The 23,144-nt window shown below is 36.8% G+C and overlaps 1 protein-coding gene across 5 annotated transcripts in view; it reads right to left on the reverse strand.

The window, feature by feature from the left end:
* DLG4 (discs large MAGUK scaffold protein 4) overlaps positions 1-23,144 on the reverse strand; it is a 2,742,131-nt gene that overhangs the window by 370,947 nt on the left and 2,348,040 nt on the right. For all 5 annotated transcript variants that reach the window (XM_044076698.1, XM_044076697.1, XM_044076699.1 and 2 more), the window contains one exon: positions 1,838-2,027. In XM_044076698.1, coding sequence (XP_043932633.1) covers positions 1,838-2,027 — 190 coding nt within the window. The remainder of the gene's footprint in view (positions 1-1,837; positions 2,028-23,144) is intronic.

Genomic DNA, 23,144 nt, shown 5'->3' on the forward strand with positions numbered 1-23,144 from the left:
CTAACAAATACTCATTGACAGAGGTCAAATATCAATATCATTGTGTTTGCCATCATGTATGTTTCAAGAAAAAATATTCTGATACTTTGTATGTATAATGATTTCGGAATTATTAATTCAAATATGAACAAGCAATATTGGATACCTAGAGGCGCAGTAGGAGGTAACTGCAGAAATGCCTGGAGGCACACTTGGCTGCAGGAAGCCATTTTATATTACTGGGTCTTCCACAAGTTGAATGGCTGATTTTATTAATGTGTACTTTCTGCTGTGCTAAGTAGTATATTATAGGTTCATAGGTGTGCATTGTGTATATATTATAGGTTCATAAGTGTGCATTGTGTTAACAATCACTAGAGTCCTTATAAGCAGAGCCGTGCAATCCAAATGTGACATACAAATTTGATTTTATATAGAGATGATTTACTGACTGCCTCTTCACATCATAGACATAGGCACCACACCAAGGGTGAACATCCAATTACCCATCTACTGGTCCAATTGTGCTTAAATAGGGATAGGGAGGAATTCTGCTTCACATGGATGGAGAGCCTGTTCCGGCAAATGATAATTCTTTGAGAAACATTTCTGTCTCTCCAACATATCCTAATTATGTTGCAAGCAAAATTTAGGTATTTTAATCTGATAATTCTGGTGCTGTTTGTTTTGTTTTGTGGATGTACAAATGTTTCATTAAAACAGGGTCCAGGGATGCCTTGTATGACAGGCAAAGATCACTTCTCAGAAGTCTGTATGATACCAAATAAAGATGCAGGGCAATCAGGCTCTCAACATAGGAAATTGTGTGTACTCCCTGTATTATTTTCCTAAAGAACCTTTCTGGATGTTCTAGTTGCTCCATGTGTCTGGTCAAGTGGGCATTATACTCTATAATGGGTCTGATGAGAGCTGAGTACAGTGGTATGATGACCTCTCTGGATCTAAACGTCATGCCCTTGCTTATAAGTTGAGCAACATAGAAGGATTTTCATACAGCTTTGGACACATGTTTGCCGAAAGCTAGGTTATTATCTAAAGGAATTCCCAGATCCCTGACTAATGAATTCACTTTTAGGGGTATTTTATTGATGATGTAGTTACCCAGGGTGGCTGACTTCTCAAAAGGTACTATAATGCATTTCTTGGCATTGTGTTTTAAGCCGTGGCTTTGACACCAAGTGTTTGGCTGTGTTAGACCTTCTTGAAAGGTGTCCTTATCTTGAGGGGATTCAATCAATGCTCCTAATTGGCAATCATCTGCACACATGGTTATCCAGAGACCTTTCACATTGGCCGTAACATCTGAAAAGTAGGTGTCAAAGAAGAGCAGGCCTAGCACAGAGTCCTGGGGTCTCCACTGGTGACCACCCTCTTTGTGGAGGTGGTCTCACCAATTCTAAACTCCTGGGTCCTATCAGATCTGAGCCAGCTAGTTCAATTAATTTTAACCCCATACCTATTTTATTTCATATCCGGCCCTGTATCTTTGAGTTGATTGGTATATCACTGATAGTAACGATTATGTTGTCACCTGTCATCATGCCACAGCCCTCATTTTTACAATTAGATGTTCTTGCTGTAGCTGGAGAATGCTTTACCATCTTTGACAAGATTAACTTAGCTTGTTTATTAACATCATCTTTAAGATAGTTATCTAGTTAAGGAGACATAAATGGATGTTGTTTGACATGACTTTTCAAAAGCAGACAAAATTTTTATGAGTAAAAATAAGAATATTTTCTTGGCTTATTTAAAACTATATATCAAGCCACCACACAAGGCTTTAAGTGATGCAAATATCCTTTGAAGGAACAGTGTATATCAAATAATTTCTTACCGTGGAATGTCATCTTCTCCCAACAGTTCCTTGGGGATGGGTGAGTATCTTCGTGGTGATGTTGGTGTTAGCGTCGGTGGATAATCTGTCCCTAAATAGTTCGGGTGACCCATATCGCTATCTGCATGCTGTGAGTAGGCAGGAAGCTGCATATCATACGATGACATACCTTTGACTGCAGTGTCCGTCCCTCACAAAACAAAACAAAGAATTCTTGTAATTAAAGGATCAGAATTTTCAGCGTAATTTACAATAATCAGCTTTATTTCCAGTGAGCCAGGAAAACATGTCATCTTTTATTGCTCATTTAAAAGGAATTGCACTTATAATTTAAGTACCAGTTGCTAAAACATAGAACATCAAAACAAAATGATAGAAGCCATAAAATTACAGAATCATTTAAAGCCAGCAGTATTTATAGCATTAACCATCATTTTAAACTACAGAGAGAGCTGAAAAAAAGACTAAAGTCAATTAAATGTATCCTGCATTTTGAATATATAAATGTCTGAATAAGGAATATATGGACTTTTTTTTCTCTATTTTAAGTCAGTCAGCACCATTGCAATAAATAATCTTCAGTTATTGTGTATTGTTGTGTATGAAAGGTACTTACTCATTCACTACACACACAACAGGATAATACCATTCATATAACATACCTATGTGTCTCCGAATCTGGCACTAAAAACAGCCCTGAAGCTAAAAAAAGTACCATAAAGATAGTAAGTAGAGGAAAGTCATCTAAGCATAATATCTGCTTTACTGTACAGTGAAGAAAATGTATACCTGCGTTTAAATTAGACAATACTATACACCCCCTAATGGTTATGTATTCTAAATCTGAGGCTCCACAACTTTAAGAAGAAGGAATATTCAGTTTACCAAAAAAAAAAAACTATTTCCTTATCCATGAGATTTTGATCTCTGACTTGGACTGTATTAGTAGCAGGGGTTATATGCAGTGCAGCCCTCTGCAAGTAGGGTCCACAGGTGGGACTGCCCTCGCTGCATTACTATTACCTCTATATTTTAGGTATTTTTTTTTTCAAATATGCTTACAGCTGTGAAACTCGGAAACATTGTATCAGTATTACTTTGATTGAACTACTTAACCAGATAGTGCTCTTGGGTATTTTGGAAATTTAGCTAGGCTCCTCAGTGTTCTCTTCACTGCAAGCCTAGTAATTACATACAAACCTACTCTTGTTTACTGAGCTGTACATGCTTCATTTTATTATGTTTGATATTACCTGATTTTGTGCGTTGTTTCTTTTAAATGGCATCCATTTATAAGCTATGCATTTCCTGGGTACCAGGGTACTAAGCATGGCGTAATGGCATGACATCTTTATTCACCATTATCCTGTTAGTCATAACTTTTAAGGATTCTACTTCCTGTCCCAACAGTGTCCCTCATTATTATAACTTTTCAACTTGCTATTGTCTCTAAATCTAGTTATGTGTGTAGCTCCATCTACACCTCCAATATGTCACATGCATTAATTTAATCACTTTTTTTGCTAGTCAGTGACTACTAATTCAAAAATTGCTGGTTGTGTGGTTTCTGGGGCATTTATGGTACATTCTCTGCTTGCGTGGTTTCTGAGGCATTTATGGTACATTCTCTGATTGCGTGGTTTCTGGGGCATTTAAGGGCAAGTCCATTCCAACTACATTAGAAAAAACAAGTTTATAGGTTGTTACTAGACTATAGACCACTTAAGCCTTTCTAAGGTTAACCACTGCAGTGTCACTGGTACACCCAACTAGTTACTGCACCTGCCCATAAAGGCTGGGTGGGTTGGGCCAGGGATAAATTTGTGGTTTCCCATCCATCTGTCTAAGTTAGATTTGAAGATGATGAGCAATGATCAATTTACAGAAAGCAACTGTTTCTTCCAGAGGTAGTTCTTTGTAAGAAACGCACACCATGCCAGCAAGCCTTATTTATATTGCACTACAGCTTTATGTCCATTGATATTCTATTTATGCTACTTTTAGTTTTAGAGATGTTAGGCAGAATTAGGTCATTTAAAGCTTAATAGGCCAAGCATACTTCACCTGTAGGCAGCAGAGAAGAAGCAGGGATTTTATATACCCTGTATATCCCAGGGGACTTATACCCAAGACCTTTTTTGTGAGGAACCATTGGATATTTTCAAACTGTGTTAGGTGTTTGGATATGTACATATAGAGGGGCACTTTGTATTCTAGTGTAGGTTTGATGAGGAATAGGTAGATTGGAACAATGATTTCTTTTGACCTAGAGGAAATGGTAGAAGTCTTTTCTATTGACAGTGTATACACAGGGGTCAAAGAGTGTTCATTCTTCACAAAGGTGCCTAGGTCTCTAAAAATGGTGTGTATTTTAAGAGGGGTTTTATTATATAGCAGGTGTGTGAAAATATATGCTTTCCAGAATGTAGGATGTTACTTATTTTTACATTCAGATTTAGATCATAATTATGACAGACAGAGGTTCCCATCTAGGTCCTCTTTGAGGAAATGAGTGCCTTTAGGGGAGTTGATAATGGCTCCAGCTTGCAGCTATCCACAAATTTGGCAAACTGGGGGCATTTAATGTCAGATGTGGCATCACAGAAGTAGATGCCTAATAAAAATGTTTCCAAAATAGAGCCATGGGTACACCTCTGGTGACACGTTTCTAAGAAGATAGACAATACCTTGTTATATTAATGGCACAGAGGGGGTTAGCTGCAGCTGAAATTATCTACAAGGATATTAACTGCATCTTCAGGGTTTTGGTTTATGATACCATTGGGGAAAAGATCATCACAATGCTTGGTATTACTGCTAGGGTTCTTTACATAATCTCTTGCGGTTATTCATTGTTGATGCAAACCCTTTCAGTAACTTATTAGCGTTGCAGGATTTGCTGTTGCTACTGAGTTCTTTCTCAACCCTTCTGAGGATTTTTGACATTTTTTTCTCTGTTTGTTATGGATGTGAGGGTTTTTTTTGTTGTTGTCTCTGTTTATAGTTGAGTTCTACCAGAGGGGTTTGTTTTTATACCTAGTGTTATATTTGTGGTGAAGAGGAACATGATCTTGTACAACAAGAGCTGAGATGGGAGTAGAGCTTTTGAACATATGTGATACAATTTGCTATAGGGAATTGTTGAATCACCTCAAATCCTCACCATGCAATTTGTCAGAGAAGTCTCTCTCTTTTTTTTTTTTTTTTTTTTTTTTTAGGTTGGGTTGGTTCTTGTCCTGTACTGGGATTGTATAGCGAATAAAAACATTCTGTCATCTGATTTGTCCAGTAAAGGTCTAATAATGGATAAGGAACAGGCACAGATAGTATTTGTCAGGACAAAAGTTAGTATGTCGGTGGCTGTAGTAAAGGAGGGCATTATATGCTGTGGGATTTTCACTGATAAAGTCAAGGAAATATTGCATACACTTGTAGAGGAGTATGTGTGATAATCATGGAGGGGCTAAAGTCTCCAATATAAAGATCGCATTGGGTTTGGAATGATGATATATTTGGCTTTTCTCACTCTTTATGTCCCATGGTTATATTTGATTCTTTGTTATATGCACTGTAGATGGGCACCCCTCCTTGTGACAGGTGACACAGTGGCCTTGCATACTATCATATGCCATACACCACATAATATATTTGACAGGGGTGTTTGTGATTAGTAAACCACTAGTAAGGAACTATGAGAGACTGAAGGTCAGTTACACTAGTGCAAAGATACCTTAATTCTGGAATTAGAAAGTTTTTGAATCTGGATTGCTGGTTCTGTTTATTGAGTTACCTTTTAACTTTTATACATGACTATATTTTTCAGGGAGGTTGGTTAGTCGAAGATCTCAGAAGAGCCGACATAAATAACATTTACAAGAGCAGAGGATTTGTGTGTTACTTTGTTTTGGAATTTTAGTGCTATACCATAGGCTTTAGTACTCCACCTGTATAAAGGAGAAAGCAGAATCTGACTCTGGTATTGCAGATTATCACCCTAACCTCTGCAGCAAAAAAGGTTGGGAAAGTTTTACTTTGTTTTTGGACCACAACCAGAACACAAATCCAGTGAGGATTTGTAGTTAAATAACATCGGTTAATTAACCATTTTAGTTCTGTAAATGGGTCAAGGCCCAGTGAAACTAAATAAGTATGATGGCTATAATCTACTTAGATTTCAACCAGGTATCTGCTTTAGTTTCATGCAAAATGCCACAAACCAAGCTTATTTGACCAGTCAGTAAATAAATGGTAAAGTAAGTAGAGATTTTTTTTAGAAAAAAGAAAGTCTGTGGTGTTACTGAGGATCAATCTTTCAAGGGAGCAAGGAGTTCAGTGGTGTGCCACAAATATCTTTACCATGACCAGTGCTATGGAATGTGTTCAGTATAAGCTCACAAATGTCTAAAATGGCGGTGTGCCATGACCAGTGCTATGGAATGTGTTCAGTATAAGCTCACAAATGTCTAAAGTGACAGTGTACCATGACCAGTGCTATGGAATGTGTTCAATATAAGCTTACAAATGTTTAAAGTGGCAGTGTCTACTAAGTATCTTACACTTGCTTTGTTGGACTTGCAGCCTATCCTAAATGTATAACTGTTTGAGATGTGGCTTTCTATAAATTAATGTTCTATCAAAATACATGTCTAATCATTCAAAAATGTTATGATTCTTGCTGATATAGAAAGAATATGTTTAAGAAAGTTTTGTCCAAAGTAGTTTCTCTCTGCCTTGTAGTATCTTTGACTACTTGTCTAATGTTAAATCTTTGGATACATTTATTAAAATAATCTGCTGGGGTTTTATAAGCATTCCTCAATTTTCTGCATGGAATATTTCAGTCTGCAAGTAAAAAGAAATTACCAATATCCATACCGGCTGAGTCACACAATTAATTTCCTGGTAACAGGCTTATGATGATCAGATGTTGTTTATTTTGTAATCACATTCACAAGAAAATCAACTGAATTATTTCTCAAAGGAAACTGCCAACCTTTATTGCCAACTATATTTATTTTTTCATTTGTTAAGGGGAACATGCTAAATAACTTGTACAAATCTGCCAGCTGTGAAAACAATCTCACATCCAAATTCACACCAGAAATTTGACTTGATTTACTTTTGAAAAATATTGCTAGATAGGAAAAACATCAGTCTTGAATATCCTTTGAAGAAGACACCAGCGAATTTTTGCTCTGCAAAATCTATTACCAGTTAATTAAAAAGCTGCAGAATTTATGTAGGTAGTAAATTTCAAATGGAAGACTTTTGAAGAAGTTTTAAAATAATTTAACATTATTGTTTTACAGAACAGAGTGGAGTGGAAATTTTAGTACAACAAATCTAATAAATGATAAAAATAAAACTAGTAAAAATAAAAATATGGCCCCACAAGGTCATGAACACTATAAGCTTCACACAAGAATGAGGTAAAAATAAGAACATTTTATTTAAACAAGTTACATTAAGCCCTTTCATCCCTCAGAAAAAAATCATTTTCTAATAGTTATTTGGACTTTGATAGTTACTACCCTTGGCACACCAAGAGAAACATTTTTAAGGGTCAGTTAGTAAGAGCTGTCAGGATACATTAGAATAGGAATACTTTAACTCAGAGGTGTAAACTATCACTGAGATGTTTAGGGATAGGGGTTACCCCATTAAACTACTTACAACTGAAATTGTAGATGGGTGGGGTGTTAAATACAAACCACTCTTAGAAAATGAAGACATCACTGGTATGGTGAAAACCATTGTAGAAGGATGTCCAAAATTCAATCTGAGTATGGTCATCCCTTATGGGATAGGAGAAAAGGAACTCCAAGGGATTTTGATTCAAAATTGGAACATCTTTAAAGGTATCCCAGAGGTGCTTGGCTTATTGGAACAAAGACCTGGCTTTGTTTACAAAACAGGGAGGAACTTTAAGTTTTGGTTTGAACACACACAAGTACACTCCCCCATGACCATCAGAGGTATGACCAAATACAGTAGATGTAAACAATGTCCCTACATTTTGGATGTGGACGCATTGAGACTTATAGGAATGTCCCATGATATTAAATTGAAAAGAAGGAATTGTAACACTAGGGGTGTGATTTATATTTCAATATGTCAAAGATGCGGAAATTACTACATATGTAAAACAGAAAGACGTTTGAGATTTAGAATTTATGAGCATTTGTATGCCATTTCTTAGGGCAACCAGAGTAATGCATTGTATAAACACACCCTAGAATGTAAAAACTTTTCAAAATTCAAATTTGGAATTTTGGAGGTTGTACCTAGGTGCCCTAGGGGTGGGTGGTGGGAATTACACATTGAATTAAGGGAATTGTTTTGGATTATTAAGCTAAATGCAACTGTTCCCCCAGGTCTCAATGATTGTTTGTCATTATTACCAATTTTAAAATCGAAAGCTTTGGTTCTTTAAAAAGTGTTTTAAAAAGGTCTTTATATATTTAGGTGGTGTAATTGGAACGTGGTACACTTTCAAGTGTGTATTAGTAGTATTTTAATTTTTTAACAAGAAGTGAACACTTCTTTAATTCCACAGTTAATCTAAAATGTCTTTTTATTAATTAATGGGAGGTGCTAGTGGACATCTCTACATCAGGACTTGATTGCAAATATTATTTTGTTCTGAAGAAGTCCCGGTTTTGTTTTCTGAGGGACAAAAGCGCTTAACCTAACTTGTTTAAATAAATTGTTCTTATTTTTACCTCATTCCTGTGTGGAGCTTATAGTGTTCGTGACTCTGTGGGGCCGTATTTTTATTTTTACTAGTTGTATTTCGCGGTTCCATTGCAAATGGCAGTTATATTACATCAGTAAATCTAATAAATGAGACAAACCGGTAAAAGAAAAATTAGAGACATCTAAAACAAAGTTATCAGAAAATAATTTAATATTATCATGCCTTCCAGAAGGTTTGGAAGGCTCGTACAATGTGCGATTGATTAAACATCAGAATACTAAGACAGCATGCAGTAAGCACCTTGACTAACTTTGCTGCAGATATTTATTCATGGACATCATGTATTTAAATTTGTGAGTTAAAAGTAAAGTGGTCACATTTCAAAAAATGATAGGCTTCTGGTAGCAAATGACATGAAATGGTTTTGTAATATGAAGATGAAGACAGATGTCTAACATGTATAAAATGCTCTTAGTATCACTATTCTGCATTTATGCCCCGCTGCTTACCTCATGAAACTTACTGTTAGTTTCAGAATTAGGAAACAAATGACTAATTCAAAATAAAAATAAACATCTAATTCATTGCAGACAAAGCATTTACTTTTCTTATTCACCAAAGCAACAGATATTATAAAACATTTTGCTCAGACCTCTTGTCAATAAATTAACTTAAAGTGAGTTTGGTATCAAAGAGCTGCTGATGGGAAAGATTGACCAGCGTCTGCTTCTCTTTTATTGCGTGTGAGAGGGAGGGGTAGGCTTGTTCACTCTGTTAATAGTCCATAGCAGAGATGTGGATAAGGAAATGGGCAAAAACAAATAAAATCTTAGAGCTACTGAAAATTCTGAAATGGATTTTGTACACATGTGGATGAACTTCCTTCCAATAAAATGAATAAAAACATTACCAATCTGTGAACATGATACTTGCACAACATGGAACATAGAAGACGAACAGCATATTGACTCAGTGTGTAATATAACATAGCTGCATTTTATTCAAACATTAGTAGTTAGTGTCTTACTACAAGACCTGTCTTTTAGAAGAAAAATCCTACAATGCTACCGGTTTAATTTACAAACACAGTAGTATGCTATCAACCTTTTATTTTTCTCACATATAATGGCCATACTCTTTTGCTAAGCAAGCCAGAAAGAACAGGAAGCGTTGTATTACTCTGATTATTATAACTTTTCAGATTATATAAACTTGGAAATAGTGTATTCCTTCTTTTTTGGCAAGAGTTAATTGTTCAGCCTCCTAAAACAAATGATCAAAAAGGCTGGAATGCCAATTTATCTCCAAACTGGCTCTGTCCCATAAACAAAATCATAGGCTATTTTAATTTATCAACAAATACAGCCTGCTTATGCCCTATAATCTCTACATTTTTTCTTATGTTCATACTGAAAGACACAAGGGTCAAATAATGGCCTTATTAGCACTTCAAAATACACTGGTACTGCTTTATGGAGACGAATTTGCACTATTTTTTGAAAGCCACATAGATTGCTTATAGTTTCATTTTGTAAGAACAGCAACACAAACGTCTTGTTTACTTATTCATGGAATATATTGGAATATAGTCTCTGAGACAGGAAAAGGGGAATGTAATGTGGTGACTGAGTTTTGAACTATATATATTAAAAAGGTAACTCAATTCTAGAAGAAGCATGTTGCTGACCTCTGAATGCTCAGAATGTTAAAAGCAGTTAGTTTGTCTAAGAATAAGGTGGCACAGAGCGAGGCAGAGACCCACTGCGAGAAGTTAAGACTGAAAATAAGAATGAAGCTAAGAGAAGCTGAGCTCAGGGGAGCTCTGTGCTTGAATGCATTTGGAAGAATCAAAAAAGCAGTTTGGGGGGAAACTGCTGGGCTTGATGTAGTTCTGAAGAGAAATGGAATACATCAGAGCAAGAGTGCATTTATTTGATTTAAGTTGTATGTGTCTGAGATTTAACAGATTTTGCTGAAGCTCTGTGGAACTGAAGTAAGCTGAACTGTACTGGTGTCGGCAGGAGACAAACGTAGCCAAAAGACTGAAATATTCTCAGTTACTTTGTATGTTACCTTTTCACTGAGTGAAACCATTACTTTAAAATCTCTGTGAAGGAAGATTTAAGGCTGCAGTGTTATGCTTGTAGTAAAAGGCATTTTGGTTAACTGAAAATACTTTTCAGTGTATGTGTGCTCAGAAACCTGATGGAATAGGTATGTAAACAAAATTATTGTCCAGTTGTAAAACCCCATCCTTTTCATAAATGATTGTGAATGCTACCAAAGAAATTGTAATTCCAGAGCCAAATTTCCTAAAATATCTCACAGTATTTAAACAGTCTCCTATTCAGAAGAAAGCTGCATTAAAGTTTTTACTATTTTCTCCATGACTGAATGTCCATAATGCTGCTTTAAACATCGAATAAAATTAAGTGCATCACTTTCATCTCAGGTTGAAAATAGTGCTTATTCTGAATATTAACTGACAACTTTGTACTCACATTAATGTTTCTTTCCTGGAAGTCACATTTGAACTTCAGAACAATTAAACTATTTTTTTATGGAAACAACATGGGCCAAAAAATATAACTAATGAGCCCTGTTGTGACTCATGTGTTTTATTCCCGACTCCTATCCTGGAAGACATTGATGAGGGATATGTGCATCACAAATTGTTTTTCTTAATGAATGATATATCATTAAGACTAAGATAGCAAGTAGATGGGTGTCAGTCAAATGACATAGCTGGAGACTTCTGAGTTTTATGAAAAATCATATCTCATTTAAATGTATACAATTAAATAATTTTTGAAACTTTGGAAAACCACAACTCAAAGCATATTTTCAAAAGTCATAAAACATGCAAAAATGCATACTTATTTTTGCAGACAGGACTTATGCTACAAAAGAGGATGGCAAATTGGAGAAAAGGGAAAAAAGAAAAAAAAAGCATAAAATTCACCATCTCCCTTTTGCCCCATCTCTGCCAATTAGATCAAGCCCAACACCTTTCATAGGTTCATAGGTGCTTCCTAGGCTAATGACCACGAGGACATTTTTAAGCCTGGCCATGGACCCCAAATCTCTGACAAGTTCTGATACCCTTGATAAGTTTAAGCAGGGGTTTGGGAGATGAAACATTTACAAGCAGGGGCCTGGGAGATGAACCATTTACAGATTGCCTGTGTCCATTAGAGACATAGGTGCCAAACCAGGGATGAATTTCCTGTTCCCCATCCAATTGTCCAAGTTGCACATGGATGAGGAGCCTGTTCCATAGACAGGGTAGTCTCTGGGATACATAACTGTCTCTCCAGCAGGTCCTATATATATATATATATATATATATATATATATATATATATATCACAGGCAAGGTTTAAGTCTTTAGAATGGGTAATTCTGGTGCTGTTTGTTGTGGATATGCAGGAGGTCCATCAGAGTAGGGTCTAACAATGCACTGTATGCCAGGCATAGATCTCCCCTCAAAAGCCTGTAGGAGACAGAATACAGGGATAGGGTCTTGAATCAGTCTGCTAGGACATTTTACTTAGCCCCAGTATTCTTTTAGTGAGGAACCTCTGTGGATGTTCATAGCATTTGTAGGAGTTTTAAGGGAATTTAGTCTCATGACCTTCAATACCCACCCTACAATAGTCTCCCTCAGGCTGTACCCCCCAAGGATGGCTAAGACAGTTGGTCATGGAGTAAATTTAATAGTCCCCACCCCAATTTCCTGTAAGGTTGATGCTGCATCACACTGCTTAACCTGAAGGAGCAGCTTGTTCCAGAGGTGATGAGACATCCAGTAGTGAATCAATCTCGCCTCAGTTTTATCTGCTAGTGAATATTTAGGCTCCTGGCTCTGCTGTTTGCTAAGCTGTGAAGATATAGTAGATATGAGATCAATGACAACAGGTTCTCTAATGCCACGGAAGTAAGGCATAGATTATCTTATAAACTCTTTAGGGGTGTTTAGTAAAATTAGAATTTCTAGCATCCACTGATAGCTCATCTTCTTTAAGTATAACATATACTTAGTTGGGAACCTCTGGAGCTTCTCTAGTTGTTTGATATGATGTGTGAGGTACATCTTGATAGGGGCATCGTACCCCATATTTTCTCCAATCAGTGCCGAATATAAGGGGACAATGACATTTTTAGATCAGGATGATAGGACATGAGCCTTAACTCTGCTCCAACAATAAGATTAGGAAGACAGACAAATGTGTCACTAGGCACCTAGCTCTTGTACGGAACAAACTCTTCTCCGAATTAAGCAGTGTGACACAGTGTTTGCCTTTAAAAAAAGAGCTGGTCAACTGTATGGGTATTATAAAATATCCATAAAGGTGGTGCCTCAACGGATCCTGGAAACTATTGCCCCATAAGACTGACTAGCTTGGTCTGCAAAGCTATGGAAAGGATCATCATGGACCTCATAAATAAAGATATTGGGGACCTACAAACACTGGATCCTACCCAGTTCGGCTTTGTTAAAGGCAGATCCTGCCTCTTAAACCTGGTTGATTTCTTTGAAACAGTCACCAAGGCCATTGACGAGGGGAAGGTGGTCCACACAGCCTACCTGGACCTCGCAAAAGCCTTCGATACAATACCCCACTCGGGCATTATAGATAAGCTCACCAGCTTAAATATAAACCCCTATGTCACTAGATGGATTGCAAACTGGCTCAAGGACAGAACCCACATGGTTAGAATTGCTGGAGCCATGTCAGACTCCAAACCAGTTACAAGTGGTGTCCCACAAGGCTCAGTCCTGGGACCTCTCTTGTTTGGTATATATTTCTCGGAGGTACAGGCCAACACAGAAGGACTGTGGCTGACCAAGTTCACAGATGACTGCAAACTGGGCGCCATAATCGACTCTCCAGCCGACACAAGCATCCTCCAAAAGGGCCTCATAGAAACAGACAACTGGTGCCAGAGCCATGGCCTCAAGCTAAATGCCAAAAAGTGTATAGTCATCCCCTTTGGCAAAAACAAAGTGCTCACAAATTACCACATAGGTGGAAATCCATTAAGTACAGAAGAAGTAATTAGGGACCTGGGGACCCAAGTTGATAGCAATCTCTCATTTGACAACCACGTGGCCAAAGTGGTTAGAAAAACATTTTATATAGCCCACCTAATCATGAAGGGATTCACATCTAGATCAGGGGGTCATCGTGCCTCTTTACTCATCCCTCATCAGGCCCATAATTGAGTACAATGCCCCTTTTGGGATGTACCTTACCAGACACCTGCAGCAACTGGAAAGACCCCAAAAGTACCTCACCAAGAGGATCAAAGGGCTCAAACAGATGCCATATGCTGCCCGATTAAAGAAACTCCAGCTCTACTCAGTGGCATACCGCCTGTTCAGAGGCGATCTGTGCCTGACATATAAAGCCATGTCCAACCCGAATTAATGGACATGCTGCACCTCAGAAAATCCAAATCCCATCGAGCTACGCTCGAGAGACTTGAACCTCAGCACTGAAATAAATAGGACATGCTGGAGGGACAGATTCATAACCCAGAGGCTCCCTTCACTCTGGAATAAAATCCCAGTCCAGGTTAGGCAGAGTCCCTCATTGACTCTCTTCAAGAGGAATCTTGATGAGTGGATGGGAGATCGTAGGTTTACCCCGGGTATCACTTCTGTGTCACTGTTAGACAGAGGCACAGTATACTAACCCCGAAAAAGGGCATAGCAAAATTAATTTAAAATGGGTGGCGAAAGCCAAACACACTCTGCCTAGGCTTATAAATGCCCTAGGGCAGATAGCCTAGTATGAACCTATGAACCTATGAACCTATTAAAAAACGCATCCCTGGTATGACTGGCCTGTGGCCCTCCTTGAAAAGGGAGGCAGGGTCTAGGTGTATAGAATGGCAAGGCAGAAATGACCTTGTGGTTCACTTGCCTTGTAACCCCTATGAACTTGTGTACTTCCAGCTAATTAGTTGTACTAAGTGGGGGTATTTTTTGACTGCAGTTATCATATGATGATCAAAGAAGAAGGAACTGTCAACCCAGGCCACTAGTCATCATAATCATGTTTTCCCATTTTCTGCATTGATTCTGGGTGTCATGTCATGTCATTTGTTACCACATCTCTTCAGTGGCACCCAGGTCATCAGCATTTTTTTTTCAGTAGTGGAGTATTGTCTGTTCTATATGTTAAGGTTAAGGGTTGATTGCCAAATTAAATGATACTATACTTTTTTGCATTATAGTGCATCATGTATTAACTAGGTAAGTTATTTCTAAAATGTGAAGTTATAACAGGGAGTTTCCTGACAACAGCAAGCACTATGCAATCATCTGCAAACTTGGTTATCCAAGTTTAGAACTTGTGACCATTTTACTTGCAGTACTGAAGATGTTATATATGCCTTGAGATGTCCTTGCAACAAATTTTCTATTGGAGAAACAAAAATGTGTTTTAAAACTAGAAATTTAGAGCATGTGAGGGATATTGCTAATAAAAAAGCAGAGAGCTCTATAGCTGAACATCCTAGTTCGTTTCATGATGGAGAAAGCAAAGGGCTGCAAGGCACTGTTTTGGAAAAAATACAAATATCTAGAGTTGATGTTTCTTTTATCAAGAAATAGTTGCTTTTAAAAGATTCTACTTACATTTTAAAATGTGACACCCGGTCTCCAAGGGGATTAGATAAAGAATGTAATTGGATAGTACTTCTTTAACTGTATGATTGTTTAATTGGTGTATTTGTATGTGTATATATGGGGCAGTTGATGTATTTGTATGTGTATATATGGGGCAAGTTTTTTACTTTGTGTTATACTCTAGGAAGGCTTTGGCCGAGACGTCAGAGTTTTATTAAATTTGTTGGTTACACTGGTGGTTGTTTCTTTTTTGCTATAAGGCAAGTTTTTATTTTGGGCGTCATTTGGTTATCCAATGGATCTGATAATCAGTTTGGAGATCAGAGAAGTAAATGCCAAAAAGGAAGGGTACAGATCTTTGGCAATTCTGATAGATACTTTCATACCTTCAGATGAGGCACCTACCACACAAAGTGTCCAGTCTCTATCTTTTATTGAGTTTATCTAGTGTAATGCATACGGATCTGTATTTAAAACCTTTAGTTTAATTATAATGCCTGCAGAGAGTATGTTGTAAACTCTCTATTAGATCATGATACACTGTATGAATAGCATGACCACAGTCAACAGCCTGTGTGACCCTCCGAAACAAGTCAACTAGATTTAATAGGTCTGAATTTCCTTTGATATAGCTGAACTGTTGATGGTATAGCCTAATGAGATTTTAAATCTCATAGTTGATGAGATCAGTTATGATACCCTACTTTGCTTTGCAGATCATGTTTTAAGGCTGATAGGTCTATAACTGCTAGGTCGTGGTAGGACCACTCTTGTGGAGGGGCATCACCACTGTGGTGGTCTATTAATTAGAAATACAGCCTGTGTCTAAGCTTAGTTTAAATACTTTGAGCAGATGTTCATTGAGGGTATGTTTGGGGATATTTATTAAATATCCAGATATATAATCAGGTCCCACTGAGGAGGTATTTTTACTATCAGAGCATGTTCCTTCGTGATAATAGGGGTGTAAGGGCCTCTAGGATATGAGGAATTCAGATAAATTCCTGGACACGAAGAATTTAGATGCATGCTTTGGGGGTAAGGTTTGTACTAAACTTGTTTGGTAAAATATAGACAATAAAAATAAAAGACACAAAACTGTCCAGTAGATTAACTGAATTGTTAATAGTAACAGTAAGCACTTTTGTTCTCAATAAAATGTGCAACAAACTTCTTCAGACTAAAGAACATAACTTGAATACAGATATAAATATCATTAGCAGTCCTAACCACATGACTGTGTCTAACTAATGTTCTTCCTATCTCAATAATGCAATGATTTTAACTTTAGAAAACTTACCAGGTTAATTCTTTCATTTAAACCTGATCTATTAAAAGCATTAAACCTCATTTGCCACATAAATTCATGCCATTACAATAAAGCTTTCAAATCACCCCCTGTAATCCACAGTAATCCTATATTAAAACTGAAAAATTAAACATTTAAAACTTAAAACACTTCTTACTGCATTTATCAAATGCATTTCTTCTGTCTCCCTTTATTGCCCTACCATGCTCTGCTAGCCATTCAGATTATGATTAGTTTTCCCAGTGTAGAAACTGTCACATGCCTGTCATTGTGCATGATAGATAACCTTCTTTGCCTCACAGGTATATCTATTTTTTTCCCAATGGTATTCCCTGTGAATAAGTTAACCACATAAGGATTATTGGATACGTCTATACCACCCACAACCCAAACATGCAAAAGTACCATTGGTTCTGAGTTTCATCCCTTTTTGCACCTATCATTATCATACTACCTTTTCTAAAGATTTAATATTTTTCCTCTTATATCAACAAATTCTGGTCTGTTATCAACATATGAACTCAAGGATTCCTAACCTTTATGAACATTCCAGTGATTTCTCTCACTGTTCCTAATATGCTTGCTATCAACAGTAAACTAAACTGGAATAATGACCTGATCAAATTTCAGATCAAATTTTAGAAGTTTAAATGTTTTTAATGTCTTTAATGTTTTAATAAGTGTACAAGTCATACATAAAGTATTAGATAAATTCCCAAGAGTTATTAAGTTAAGATTAATGAAATATGCAAGTTATTTAAGTGTTTTTAATTTAAATAAGATGGACTATTAGATTAATCACGCACATTGATTTATGCAATTGAGATAACTGACAGTAATGATTCACTTAAGCACATAAGATATATAAAGGCTGTGCCTTTCTAAGCTCAATGTACAGTCTGAGGAAGCCCTTTTTAGGGTGAAAGCGCTAACTGATATTAAATTGCTGTGAATAAAGAACGTTCCTTTTATACTGAGAGTTGGAGCCATTGTTTTTTATTCAATACTTTGGATGTCCTGAGAGTCTCGTTGTTAAACTGAAGTTGAAACTGAAGTTGAAGCAGTGTTTGCCTCCTTATTTTCTGGAAGCTTGGTATTGGTGTTTTGTAACTTTCCGTTGAGCCGAAGCAGCTTGTTCGTAAGTGCTTACTGCATCAGTGTGTGACTGTCGACTCAGACAGTCAGCGTTCCTGCACGGAGGTTGGTTTTTGTATTTACTTTTAGATGTGCCTTTCTTGACATGTATAGGATGCCAACTACTGTCACTAACCTCTTTTCTCTATTGTCCTGGTGATTACATACTCTGATTTCCAGATAGTTCATTTCTAGTTTCCCATAATTAAGTTCAAATCTTAAAGAAGTGGCCTGAGTTAATTGTTTACCAAAATCACATAATCTAAAGTAGAATACCATAAAATAAAAACATCAATACATCTAAAATATATTCTACAATGATTAAATCTAATTTTAATACACTTTTCTTCCCATGCAGCAAGAAATATATTTGCATAAGTGGGTGCCATTAAAGCTGTCATTGCCACTCCAGTTTGTGGTTGAAATACTTTATCTACAAAGACAAAACAAATATCTAAAATCATCTCCAATGAAGTACACAATCACTTTTTCATGCTTGTCTAAAAACACCCTAGGCATTAGATGCAACATCCAAGGCTACTAATAAACACTGCCCCACCTGCCTCATTTACCTGTTGTGATTAATGAAATCAAGAGAGCCCTTCACTAAATGCACAATACTTTGTTTCATCATGGCAGCCAGGGACTCCATGTTAGAACTTCTGGCTGCCATTATAGGCCTAAAGGGTGAATTCCTTAAGTTTTTATGAATTTTAGGGATTCCAAATATCACCGGCAGCTTAGGATTTCTCGCTGTTAGAAACACAACTACCTCACTGCATAAAAACCTTCTGCCAAATTTATCAATTTGTTTAGATTTGCTAAATACAAAACTCTGAGACCTTCTCATGCAATCATCTTGTTTTAAAAATTCAAGGAACTTGGCAGTATATTTATTCTGCTGCATAACTACTATGCTGCCTCTGTTGATTGTCCACTTAAAGCTTCAGATACACTCTTATTCAAATTATAAGATTTTTTTCATTTACTGCATGCTCCAAAACAGTCAATAAAATCTCTTTCACATAGCTCAGAAAAAACATTAACTTCAAAATACCCCGGGAGATTAAATTACCTAGATTATACTTGAAATGTGCTCTGATTTTGAGAAACTGATTTAAGTTTGCCATTTATAAAGCCCGACTTTCTCTGAACATATAACATTCTAGTGGACATTTTCAATAAGTCACCTAAAAGTTTAATTAATAAATGTTTACAGATTTTACTGTACATAGAAAACACAGTGTTTGGGATATAGCCTATGTTGTAAATATGTTTCATGAAAAGGACATCTATGATGAGATTTTTAAGAGATGGACAGTTAAGGGATTAACATTAGAAACATAAACAGAAATGCCAGCGATGCTAAAACATTTATATAAATCAGAACAAAAATATGCACAAAATAACTTGTATGTTTCCATTAATGTACACCTTTAAACTTCTTTACTACTAGAGATTGCTAGGGAAAAGGTATTTTTTATATGTATTTTTGTATAATTAGATATTTATTGGTAATCTACTATTAGCCCAAAAAGAACCAAACTATCTATACAAATGTATATGAATGTGATGTATTATGGTTTAATGGAATAATTGTGAAATAACTTGTGGCAATATACAAGGTGACAGTTTTAACTGCGATATGTTAAAAGATCTTAGTTGTAAAATAGACAGCAGAGAAGGGGAAGCAATTTGATCAGCCAGAACTCCACCGCTACAGCACTCAGAAGCATAATGATCTCTGTCGGGTAAGTGGCTAATGAGTACGGGTCACATGCAGGCGACTCGAGAGGGGGGAACCTAACAGTGTGCCCTTCCATTCTGACATAAAAAGGAGTACAGCTGACAGTCAGAGGAGCTTTTAATACATTTGTAGGAGAAAATGAATAAACCATATCTAACATGTATTCATCTTGAGATTACAATCCCTGAGCAAAGATGAAATGGGGAAAATCCACACTAGTCTGGGTCATTTCACTCCAGTACATGAATAAGAGGGAACTGGGGTAAAACGTGAAGGAACTTGTAATGTATCTAAATAATACATTTTACATATGACATGATGTGAGGAAACAAGGGACAATAAAATGTGGGAAAAGATTAGATCTGCAGAAATATAAAACAAAATGAAGTAAAATATAAAACAAAATGAAGTAGGAGAATAAACACTGATGCAAGAAAGATACTCAAGAGATTACATATTACAGTCAATTAATTTAAAGTTTAATAGATAACTGGAGAGAATTTTAGCGACTACTTAAGTTGAAAATAAAAACGCAAATGCAGTTTTCTCCATTTTGAGTAGAATCCTATGAATATAGAAAAAAGGAAGTGGGAGAGAAGAATGCACCAGATTTTAGTGACAAGGTAAAGAAAATCAGTCATTGCCATATTACTTTTAATCTTGAATTTTTTTCTCAGAACAACTACAATGGTTGAAACAGAAGGCCAACAAATTGGCAGGAGGGGGTGGTAACCAGATATGAAAAAAAAAAAAGAAAATAGAAATGAAGGAATTAGAAGCACCACATGTTTTTGTTCACAGTTACGATGAAATTAATAGAGGCAGTCCTGGAAATGAGAATACAAATGGTGACCTCCCAGCAGCCATGGCAAAATATGTGACATTACGAGAAATGCAATGGGAAGTGAGAAAAATAGATTGAAAAACAAACACGTTTGCAGATGATAGCACAAAAGATTGTGTTCGACATAAATAAAACTGGAAGAAAAACATAAGTACTAATTGAAATCAGTCATTTTCAGAAGTAGGCACAACAGCACTGTAACTAACTTATCTGTTTATCATTCATCAGTATCCATGAAATTACTTCAGAAAAAAACTGTGTTATATGAAAGAAATTCTAGTTATTGGAGATCGTGGTTAGAGAGGCAGACCTACAGAAATAACTGTAAAAGGCAATAGCTTCTCTAGCTAGTTCTTAAATAAGGGATGCTTCACAGAAACATGTTACTGATAACTATGGCAATATAATTGCTCACATAGAGACTTGATAATATAGTATTAGGGAAGCTACTGGCGGTGACCAGGAACTTAGTGAGCTGTTGATATCTCTGTTAACATCAGGAGATGCAGGACACATTTTTAGCGTGTCATCAATGATGTGCCGACCTATAAAATAGATTGTGTTAATGCATACTTAAAAAAGTTTCATACTTGTGCTAGTAGAATTTTATTTCTCTCTCATTTGTGTCACATTCTTACAAAAGATAGCATATACTGAAGTCCAGTGAGGTGGAATCTAGGACAGGATATAATTAATAGAAACAACACAGACCAAAATTTTCAGTATATTTTTCCGAACATAAATCATATTGAATCCAAGAAAGCCTGGTAGTCCTGACCATAAGACTTTGTAGCTTAAACAATAAGGTTTCTTTCTTAAAGGAACGTTTACATTCTCTGATGTGGCTATAATAGCAGAAACATGGTTAAATGAAAATGATTGATCTGCAGTACTTGATAACTGTAATCTACTGTCATGGGTCTGAAACCGGTTCTATATCACTTCGACGAAATGGCAGAAGTTCGAACACCATATGTTCAGACTTCTAACCTCGAAGTGCAAAACCATCGAAGGCTTAGAATAGCAATTTTTTTCCCAGGGAAAAAAATCGCTGTTCCAAGAAACACACATACAACACAAGCACAGCAAAAAAACAGCAATCCACACACATACACTTAAAATCCTACATCTAACCCTACACTAAACTGTACATACACTGCTGTCGATCCACTTACCTTAACCCAAACCCTAACCCTAAGGTCCGTCACTATTGCACACTCACCTGACCCATGCCCTAACCCTAACTCACCTATCCCGCCCTAACCCTAAAGTCTGTCACTATCGCACACCCACCTCACCCGCGCCCTAACTCTAACTCACCTAACCCGCACCCTAACCCTAATGTCTGCACAACCACATACACTTACCTAAACCTGATCCATAACTTTCTACCACAGTGCTGAAAATCGCGAAGCCACAGAAACGGTCCACTGAATTATTTCCCTGAGAAAGAATTCAGTGTTCCACGGCTTCACGATAATCAGTTTTCGAACATCACAGTTCGAACATATGGTGTTCGAACTGCTGAAGTTTCGACGAACTGATAGGAAGCCTCTGAAACCATAAGACTTGAAAGGAATGTCAGGATTAAAGTAAGAGAACATATTAGTTTCACTTCTTCTTGGCAGTGCTACTCCTTGAAATAATCACTCCCATGGGTTGTCCTGTCTCTTGTACTGATTCAACCAAGGTAAAATGTGCCCTGGACTTGTGCTCTCACGTCCTTCCCCCCAAGGAGATGCGAGCCACTAATGCCAGAAAGAAGCATTTTTGTCAACTGGAAATACAAGTACACAGACTATAAGCCTGATTAGGTATATAAATGAAGGTTCCATCTTATGTTAGCTCAAGGTAATGAGAAGTATAACTTAGTGGTCATATAAAAATATTACAATTCTCCTAGAAAAGGTGGATCATGCCAAGGCCTCTGGCACTGATGCAATTTCAAACAGATTTATAATCATTAAAAGAAGACCCTGCAAAAGCTTTAGGGTGTATCTATAGGAGGGTCTATATTAAAAGACTGAAAAGGTGTTTCATTGAACACCTCTTGCTTGACACATAAAGAGTGAATGCACTAAAGTGCAAATGCTCAAAACAGCAATTTCTTACCCTGGGAAAGAAATCTCTTGGCCATCCCTGTGTGTTTGCCCATTTCCTCACTGTAGTGCGATCGCACAGTTGGTATATTTAGTTAGGGGGGTTGGGTGGTGTGGCGGCAAAGCCCCCCACATTGTTATGTTTATTGTTATGTATGTGTGTGTTTGTTTCTGCTAGTAATTTCTTTCCCAGTTTTGAGCATTCGCACTTTAGTGCGTTCGCTCTTTATGAGTCAACCAAGAGGTGTTCGATGAAACACCTCTTCGGTCTTTTAATATAGACCCTCTATAGGGCATGGTGTAGAAATGCTGGGATACAGTTGTCTGGAAATGAGCTATTTCCAAAACAATACACTGAAGTAACAAGACAAAAGACTACATTTAACAGTTACAGTACAATCAGTTTATTTCCTAGCACTGAAGAATTTATGGAAACACTGTTTCTAAATAATTTACACACAGAGGTGGAACAAAATTGGCATGCCAAGCATTTACCAACATGCAAATATAAAAAAAATGATCAAGTACAGTTAATGATATTGGGAATATAACAATTTAAGTGTCTATCCAGACTCATGGCATTTATTGACCTCTTTTCTGCTATCAATACAGCTAACTGTGAACTGCTGACCAGTAAACTGATTATAATTGGTAGAACTAGATCTCGTGTACATTGAATAGTGGTTTAGTTATAATGGCAGACAGTCTGGTCATTGAGACATCATAGTATATGGCAGAGGGGTACAGTCAAGGTCTATTCTGCTGCCTTTCATTTCTCTGTCTGTACATTTTGGATTGCATTTTATACATTTTATTGTTTGCATGTAGATGCCAATACAT

The sequence above is a fragment of the Protopterus annectens genome, chromosome 7.part0 (assembly GCF_019279795.1).
Source record: "Protopterus annectens isolate FY-2018-M chromosome 7.part0, PAN1.0, whole genome shotgun sequence".
NCBI classification, from domain to species: Eukaryota; Metazoa; Chordata; order Ceratodontiformes; family Protopteridae; genus Protopterus; species Protopterus annectens.